General features: G+C 31.8%; 1 protein-coding gene across 2 annotated transcripts; it reads right to left on the bottom strand.

Annotated features, from left to right (window-relative positions):
• Positions 1 to 3,326: 3,326 nt before the first annotated feature.
• Positions 3,327 to 8,245, bottom strand: LOC124845562 (polygalacturonase At1g48100-like). 2 transcript variants are annotated; one of them, XM_088103966.1, is made up of 7 exons: positions 8,006 to 8,245; positions 5,320 to 6,937; positions 4,969 to 5,136; positions 4,801 to 4,845; positions 4,511 to 4,718; positions 4,327 to 4,408; positions 3,327 to 4,169 (listed from the first exon to the last, which is right to left on the bottom strand). In XM_088103966.1, exons 2-7 carry the CDS (start codon positions 5,755 to 5,757, stop codon positions 3,665 to 3,667), a joined length of 1,446 nt encoding a protein of 481 aa, XP_087960092.1. In that variant the 5' UTR covers positions 5,758 to 6,937; positions 8,006 to 8,245; the 3' UTR covers positions 3,327 to 3,664. The 2 variants fall into 2 exon arrangements, with proteins under 2 accessions (XP_087960092.1, XP_047178635.1); XM_047322679.2 differs by having other exon boundaries at positions 5,320 to 8,245.
• Between the last annotated feature and the right edge of the window lie 1,254 nt (positions 8,246 to 9,499).

The raw sequence follows: 9,499 nt of genomic DNA, 5'->3' as shown, positions 1-9,499 counted from the left end.
TTAACTTATCACCTATGTTTCAGTTATTCTGATATTCTAGTGATAACCTATTCAAATGCTCATTTTGTTTAATATTGTTTTGTTAAACTTTAAAACATATGAGAGCGTTTAGACATTTTAGTTTTATAGACGATTTTGTCTTAACATCGATTAGTATCAGCCTTTTGGCTTCTTCTCATCCTCATTCGACTTCATGAATGACCATTCAACCTCTCCCAAATGGTCTCAATTAGTATAGCCTCATTTGGCTCCATCATCTCAGCCTGATTTAGCTTTAACAATATCAATTGTTCGGTCTTACCTGTTTCGCCTTAGTGTAGCGTGATTCGAATCCTTAGCATCATATAGCTTCATCGTGAATGACCAATCAGTCTCTCTCGCACAAACTCAGTCAACCTCCATCTTGGCCTATTTCGACTTCGTCATATCAGCCTTATTTTGGCTTAATTAGCTTGTTCGATTAACATCATCAACATCTTAGTCTAATTTAGCCTTAACATCTATCAGCCTCATTCAGGCCTCAACATGTTGGCCTTGTTTGGCTTCAAGATCTCTCGATGTAGTTTAGATCTCAAGCTCGGCCTTATTAGCCCTCCAGCTCAACCTTCTTAAGCGTCAATAACTATCAGCCTTGTTCGTCCTCGTCATCTACTTGACCTTGTTATGCCTCAACATCTCGACCTTGTTTAAACCTTAACATTTGTCGGTTTTGTTCAGGCCTCAATAGCTCCTACTCTTTCAGGACTCTAGTACGTCCTTTTCAGGCCTCAATAGCTCACCCTGACCAAACCTAAACAACCCAGCCTTTCTAGGCCTCAACAACTTAGTCTCATTCAGACCTCTAGTTAAGCATCGTTCAAGCCTCACAATCTCAACCCTTGATTGACTTCTTTTAACGAGCACTTCATCTATAAAATAAAGGTTTTCACTTTTAAACTTCTACTTCACTATTCTGCAATTCTATTTGGATACTTTGCAGGCAAGTAAGTTCCCTATTGCCTACTTAAGTGGCGTTGGTCGAAGTAATCAATGTACAACAAAGCGCACGAATTTCAAACTAAGGAACCCCTCTTGATCGGATTATAATGTTTGACATACTTAAGCACCAAGTACCGAACAACCCAAATCCCAACCCCTTTGCAAATTATGCAATGCTCAGGCTTGGGCCCTATGTACCGTATGTCCGTTTAGTTGAGTTCCTCCAATCGAGTTCCTAGGGTCGAGCTCTCCAGGTCGACCTCCTACAAGGCGATCTTTTTAGACTGACCTCTTATAGGTCAGTCTCTCCAGGCCGACTTTCTCCAACTGAGTTTCAAGGCCAACCTCTCCAACACTAAGCTCTCCAAGGCCAAACCCCTCCAAACGAACTCCAAGGTTGAGCCTCTCCCGGGCAGAGCTCCTTTGGTCGTCCACTTTAGACCGACCGGTTATAGCATGAATGATCGATCACAACATGGTCAAAATAAACAACATGGTTCATCGGTCACAACATGGTCAAACTAAGTAGCATGGCCAACTGGTCACAACATAGTAAAATTAATAATGGTAATGATAAATCAACATCTTAATGTAGATTAAGATATGATTAGATCATAATTAGACTAACAAAATGGTGAAAACTTATCATAACTATTATATATAAAAGTTTCATATATAACTTTAACATAACATACACATAATATGCATTGATTGCTAACTAAATAGTCATCTACTAACTTTAGTATCGATATATCTCGTATAAATAGTATATGAACAGATTTTAGACAATGTTGAAAAGAAGTTGAAAATCAAACAATTAACTACCCAAAAACTATCCTATCTATAACACAATCTGCACTGTCTATGACAACTAGTCCAAACTCCAAAACGATAAATAATCTGAAAAGATAATAAGTAAAAAAGAAAGGAGAAATCATGTTACAAAAATGTTGTAAATGTTTTCTTGAAATTAGAAATAATTTGGTAACAGTATACAGTATCCTTGATGAAAAGTAATAAATGTTGTCTTGAAAGTATAAATAGTATGGCACATTATTAGTAATAATACTTTACAATATAATTGATGGTAGAGAAAAAAAGTAATAAATACTCTCTTTAAAGTAGAAATAGTTTAGAATAATATTAGTAATTACTTATACTAGAGACCATCAATAGTGGAAAAAAGTTATAAATGCTTTCTTGAAAATATAAATAGTTTTAAATAAGATTACTATTTATTAATGCTTTCTTGAATGTAGAAATAGTTAGGAATAACATCAATAGTTATATACATGTACCTTTAAAAGTAGTATAAATACTCATTCGACAATATTATTTAATATATAAAACAATAGTTTCTATAATTTACTTGTTATGAAAATGTTCCACTTAATTTTTAATTTTAAGATTAAATAAAAGTCTCTTGCAAAATTAAAATTGTTAAAAGTATATTTTTTTTCCACATTGTAAAACAAATTAACGCGATTTCTAGTATAAATTGTAATCACTCACTTATTTAAATATTTGTCTTAAACGTATTTTGTTTCGTTAATTCACTATTTTATTTTCAATATATTAATAAAATATTAAATTAACAAACTAAAAAAATATTTTAACGGATTAATTTTTCATTTTTTAAATAAAAAGTGTTTTTCTTTTTTTGTTTTAACTTATCTTTATTATATAATGTGATCCATCAATGATTTTATTTTACTTTAAGAAAAAAACCTGCTGAAATTCAATTTTACAGTAATATTTAAAAAAAATACACGCATTCAATTATGTTCCACTTTGTTTTTTTCTTAAAATCTAATTAATATCTTATTCTTCTGTTATAATATTGTAACTTGAATTATTTAATGAACTTTTAATCAATTTTAAATATTTTTTTTTATCCAAATAGCATATTTGAATCTAAAATCTACTTGTGTCAAATATTAACATAACAGTATAGTTTCTTTTTTAGGTTAGAATTTGGTTATCGGAAATTGAATTATGAATTGTGTCAAATCTCCTTTTTATTTTTTAAATAAAAAATATAAATTCAGTTCAAAATTTAAAATTGAATTCTAACTTATGTTTCAATATTTTTCTTTTAAATTATTGTTCAAAATTTGGTTTTCCTCTAACCTAGCTCTGATACATGTTAAAAGAGGACTTTAAGCCTAACTCAATCCCACAAAATAGGGTGAAGTTTACGCCTACTTATATACACTGAATTGGTCTTATCTCTAGTCGATGTAAGACTTCCAACAAGACGTGCATAAATATTTCATACTAAGTAATTTTATTGTCTATATATCAGATAAACATATCCAGTATAAAAGATCAATAAAATCATGAAAATATTTTTACAACCACAAAAAAGAAGATTAGGGTGTAGTAATATATAAATGTTGAATGAAGCTATTACAAAGCGTAGGCCCCAAAAGAGACCAATTTCTGCATCTCATCGCACAAAATGGGAATAATGTACCCAGATAGGGACGAATCCTAAAAGATTATCACAGAGAACCATCATCAACATAATAATGTTCTATCATATATGTATAGTATATCATATATCATATATATTTCATCTAATATCTTGTATCTATAAGCCACCTTATATATATATATATATATATATATATATATATATATATATATATATATATATATATTTGATATAAGTAACATGTCTGGTTTAACTGCATTGATATTCAGAAAGATCGCCCACTGCCTCAGGGTCACCTTCCCTTAAGCAATTGATTGGAGGTATAGTCAAGGTCTCCTGTGTCCCATAAGCATTCCAGCAAAAGGGGTCATCAAGCAATGCTCCTTCGAATGGCAAAAGCTCAACCTCAGACAGAGTGATGTTTGTGCAAGCAACACTGTCACTGCAAGCAAAGTGAATAGGAGCTGTTCTCACATCATAGGTGCCCTTTATGTTGCTGTACGACACATCATTCACGTGCACAGCAGAACTCTGGTTTAGGCATTCCTTTGACAAACAGTAGTATTGATCGATGATGATGCAGTTCCCAACGTTTTCCATTTGGATGTTATCAAATCTCAGACCTGTCACTGATCCCATTCCCCCTTGCCATGTCTTGATTCTTAGTCCGTTGTCTGATTCTCTTATGATGCTGTCACGGACTGTCAGGTTTGACACACATGCCTGAGAGTTGTGCACTCCAAGACTTCCAATGCTGCACAAACAAATTACCATCGCACAAAAGTTATGCCATACTCCTTCCAAAACTATGCTTGTCTTAATCATGTACTTTTGTTTCAAAATTGCTGATGTTTAACAAATTCAACATAACATTTCTAATGTTTTTTTCAAGTGGTGGTTCTGCATTGTACCTAATCCCGTGGCTAGGACCACAAGTTAAACCTGCTATATCCACGTTTGAGGAACCGGGTCCAACTGAAATGCAATCGTCACCTGTTGAAACCATGTGATTATGTTATGGCATAAGTAAAAAACAGTGAAATGTTGAACCAATATATCAAACGGGGTGAGTGAACATTGCAATATAGTCAATACCATTGCTTATCATGGAGTTGTAAATCCCCACATCTTTGGAGTTTTCTACATGGATTCCATCGGTGTTGGGGCTCAGTTTTGGTGAAGAAATGTAGAGCTTATCAATCAGCACTCCTTGGCAACCATCAAACTTCATGTGAAACTGAGGACTGTTTTGGATTTTAAGCCCATTCACCTTCAAATTGGAGCTCATGAAGAATCGTATCATCTACAAACAAAAGAAGGGTAAGTCCAAATTTATAGATACCTTAACAGTTAGTAAATGCACGAGCTTGGTTGAGTTTACTTACAGCTGGACTACCACATGGTCCTGACAAAGTTTTTCCATTGGGACCCTGAAAGTGCCATTTTTTAAGCATTTAGTATATGTTTCCGTTCAACTTTAAATAACCACAACAACACAAATTGAGGGAAGAATGCACACATTGATTGTGTTTGTGACAAGACAAAATGTTTACCCTGTGAGGTTTGCAAGGGAGATCCCACCATTTGTCTCCATTCCCTTCTATTGTTCCAGTACCATTTAGAGTCATTTGGTCAAGTCGGTAAAATACAAGCCATTGGTTTCTACTATCTTTTTCTGGCCATGAATTTGGTCCATCTGGTGCCATCAGTGTTCCATCCACCTGGTTATTTGTCTAACTTTTTAGCAAACTGAAATACTTTCATTATCATACATAGGCAGTTAAAGTTAAATGATCTTAACCTTGTGTACAAGGTTGAATTGAAGGCCTAATATTAACTTCTCTAATGTCTCACACATGAAAAAAAAATACTATGTGATGTAAGCATTTAAGAAGCATTCTTACTTGGAATACCAATCCTGGCTTGCATGGACCTGAAAAAATAGTGGAAGTGATCTTAAAGATGTAGTCTTCTGGAGCAAGAAGAATTCCAGACTCCACAGCACATGCTGCTTTCCATGCTGCCCTGAATGCAGGTGTGTCATCAGCACAACCATCTCCAACTGCCCCAAAGGATCTCACATCAAAAACACAGTCAGAAGAGGAGGTTTGGTTATCATTTGGATAAGGGTCAGAAGGAACGGTGGGAGAATCAGCAGGGGGTGGAACTGAAGGGTTTGGGTTCTCTGGCTCAGTTGAAGAATCAGAAGGAGCAGTAGGAACAGAAGAAACTCTCCTCTGCTTGCTGTGATGGTGGTATCTTCCCTCCACATTTCCAAAATTATGGTTCAAAAGGGTCACAATGATCCATAGAGTAGAACATACACGAACTGTGAGATCCATGAGGGGTTCTAGTTTGTGAATATTTTCACTCTGTGAATGTGTGTGCCAATGTGGGAAGGACCACAAAATGATGCTAAGTTGTTTCTGTAAATAGACCAAAACTTCTAATTCAGAATTTGTAGTTCTTGAGATAAATGGATGAGAATGAAATAGAAGAATGGAAAACGTTTAATGCATATCCAGAGGAAGCTTAGCAAAGAGCACTCATTTATATTGGAAAACTTGTATGATATGGAACAAAAGGTATGCTCAAACCATAAGGATGCCACGTGTAGAGTTCATGTTGGTTGAAAAGGCCAGAGTGTCATAGAACTTTAAAAGGTACTTTTAGAGGTAAGCATTCTGTTTAAAGCTTATTCAAAAAGTTTATTTGTTTGATAAAGTTAGGGAAAACATTTTACATGTTTCTTTTTCATGTTCTTCATCAATTGAAATTGAATTTTATCTCCATATTTAACCTTCATTTTAAGCTTAAAAGTAGTTTTGGGAGCTAGATTGAGAGGAAAAGAAATGAGGATACCTTTTATTTATATATTAAGATAATTAAATATTAGTTCACAAAGATTTTCCATTTCCTACTTTTACCAATCCGTTATGTTCTTCCTTTGTGGATGAAAAAGTTCATCTTTTCTGGTACCCCATGCCACGTCCTTTTCACTTACATTACTCAATCTTATACATTGAACAATTTTCAGTTACTAGGCTATTGTGAAGCAAATTTTCTTTTACTTTAAGCCATATCCAATAGAAGAATCCATTTTGAATTCTTAACATATATTTTCTTGGTTTATTTGTGTTATATCTATATATATATAACTGATGATTCTTATATATGATGCCATGTATAATTAGTCTATAACAGAATCAATATAGGAACAAAAAGAAAAATAGTTCCTTTTGTAATAAAGAGACAAGTATATTAATTTGACCTTTGAAAGACGGTGAATTTTTTAGTTGAAAAGAATAAACAAGCCATGTGTGTGTATTTTCCAAGAAAATATGAAAAACCATTCTAAACACTATTGTCTTCAATCTACATGTCCTGTCATATGTAACATGTTTTTCTGTATGTTTTCCCTGAGAAGAGGCCAAATCAGTGCTTGCATTACATAGCTTCTGATTCTGAAAACCCTATAAGACATTGCACGTTTGTTCTGGCTAAAAGTTAATAAAACCAGATCTGTAAATTAAGCACACACTGTCAGATTGTAAGCAGTTCAAAATAACAAACCATCATGAAGAAATAATACAACAAAACTTTCATGGTGTCGCACAAATCCTCCATTCTAATTTCAATTATGCTTCATATCTTCAACTATTGCACCTGTTTGACTGATAACAATAATAAGAATGTTTTAAATCTTACAAAATTTAACTCTAAGATAAGGTTTCCTTCACATATATGTTATCAATTCATTTTATTTTTAAATCTTTCTTTTCCATCTTATCTCTTTTAATATCCAAACATGAGAATTCATTATGATTTAATCTTTCACCACAAAACAATAAATATCATCTAAAACATACTTTCCAATTAAGACATGACAGGGAAATTTTTGAAATGGTAAGGCAATTGAAGCATCACGCACGTCACGATGAATTAATTATCCTATGGAAGTCTCGTTCACATTGTTATACTAAATAATATTTGCTTGTTCTGTTATGGCATGACCAACTTGCAGTCACAAAAGAACACGTAGAAGCCTATGAGAGAAGGATAATTCATTAATATTTTGGCACAGAAAAGAATTTAAAATAAGCATCAAATTGGGTGAATATGGTATTGATGTAAAAGCAATCCATCCCGTGACTCTTTGTTGTTGTTTAGCTCCTTGTGGCCAAGAAATTGTAGGCAGCATATATTAGGTGGGTGACCATCGATTTAACTTAACCCATTCACGGGTGGCACAATTCATGTTTGATTAAATGTCACCAAAAGAGAAAGAAAAGAAAAAGAAAAAGAGAAAAAGAAAAAGAGAAAAAGAGAAAAAGAAAAAGAAAAGAATGATACAAAGTAGTGGCATGTAATAGTAATACACAGTCCTAATATCAAGGTTTAAAGGTTAAAAATTGCAACTATGCATTAGTCTCGTTTGTAGTATGTAATATTTTTACTGCAATAAGATTCCATAACCCTTTTAGAAACCATACGATCACTCAATTTTATACATGGTTCTATCTATCAACATGACCACTCAAGGAAACATATTAACAAACAGTGAAAGAGCAATGGACTTTGTGACTTCACCTGAATATGAGTGTTTGTTTGCTCTGAACTTGCTTGGTTCAGGAAGTTTTTCTGTAAGCATGCAAAGGCAATGGCAATGGCAATGGCGCATGTAAACAAATTGTGATGATGCAAAAACACTGAGTTAACTAAGTTAAAGTTGAGTGTGAAGAGGGTTTTATAGAGGTAAGATTTTGACAGATAGTGGAATTGTTGAGCATGCATGCATTGCTTCCAAGTTTGTCATAATCTGTCACGTGTGCAGTCTCACGGGTGAGATAAAGAGAAAAGGGAGATTCCAAAATCAAATATAAACACAAAAATTATGAGCTTAACAGAACAAAAGTTTGTGATCAAAGAGATTCTGTAACATAAAGGTGAACACTTTTTTGTGTGCCCTGACAGATACATTGGCAGTTGCCAGTTTGTGGCTCTAGTTTAACCACGTGGCGTGCTCGTACTCGTAGCTACTGGTTCTGTGCCTGCTTCGTCACATATAGAAACAATAAGACTAGTATAATAGTATAATGATAATTGGTTCAAAATTACTCCACAATCAATAATAATAATCATAAACATTAACGTGAACTAATCACAGAATGATACATAATATTAAAATATTATTAAAAAAATATTGTCAAAATATCATTATCACTTATGACCAATGTTATACACAGATAAAAGGAATAAAAAACTAAACTTAACAAGAAGAAGATATACACAAGTTGAAGTCTTTACTAAAATATTAGTCCCCTGCTTGTTTTTGAGGAATAAGAGAAAAAAAAGTGTAATAAAATAAAGGTTATTTTTTATTCCTATTGAAAAGTTTAATTAAATTTCTAAACTTTATTTGGTTCAGTTTTTTAATTTTGAAAAATATCTAATTAGATCATTTTCATTAGATTAAATTAGATTTTTATTAGAATTTATACATCAAATTATCCTATCTACAAAATAAAATTAATTTAAATATTTGAATTTTTTAAATAAAGTGATTTGATGTATAAATTTTAACGTAAATTTAACAAAAATAACCTAATTAAATTATTTTAAAAAAATTAAAACACTAATTGAATTAAATAAAAATTAAAGATTTAATTAATTTTTTTATAAAAATTAAAGGAACAAAATGGAATTTTATTCTAAAATAAATAAAGTGGGTAAAAATAAAATTATAATAATAAAAATGAAAAATATCAATCTTTATATATATATATATATATATATATATATATATATATATATATATATATATATATATATAAAATTAACAATATTTAAAACTTATACGTATCTATATGTATTTATATTTCATCACATAAAGTAAATTTGAACAAATATTTTTAAGAAAAATTTTAAAAATATATAATGAAAATAAAATTAGCTTCTCATTAACTTAAAATTAATTTTTGCATATTTAAAAAAAAGAATTTGAAGAAATTAAATAAATCTTAATTTTTATTTTATTCCTCTTGAAAACTCCTGTATTTTGTATCCAAGAATCTTGTGGTTTGT

The sequence above is a fragment of the Vigna umbellata genome, chromosome 1 (assembly GCF_029865625.1).
Source record: "Vigna umbellata cultivar VRB3 chromosome 1, Vumbellata_1.0, whole genome shotgun sequence".
Lineage (NCBI taxonomy): Eukaryota > Viridiplantae > Streptophyta > Magnoliopsida > Fabales > Fabaceae > Vigna > Vigna umbellata.
This window is presented reverse-complemented; position numbering and strand designations above follow the sequence as displayed.

Excerpts from the sequence above, each read along its gene's own strand:
- LOC124845562 (XM_047322679.2), bottom strand. The coding sequence starts at position 5,757 with ATGGATCTCACAGTTCGTGTATGTTCTACTCTATGGATCATTGTGACC. Across the intron at positions 4,719-4,800 it reads GACCATGTGGTAGTCCAGCT|ATGATACGATTCTTCATGAG; the intron begins GTAAGTAAACTC and ends TTTTGTTTGTAG. Across the intron at positions 4,170-4,326 it reads GGTCCTAGCCACGGGATTAG|CATTGGAAGTCTTGGAGTGC; the intron begins GTACAATGCAGA and ends TTGTTTGTGCAG.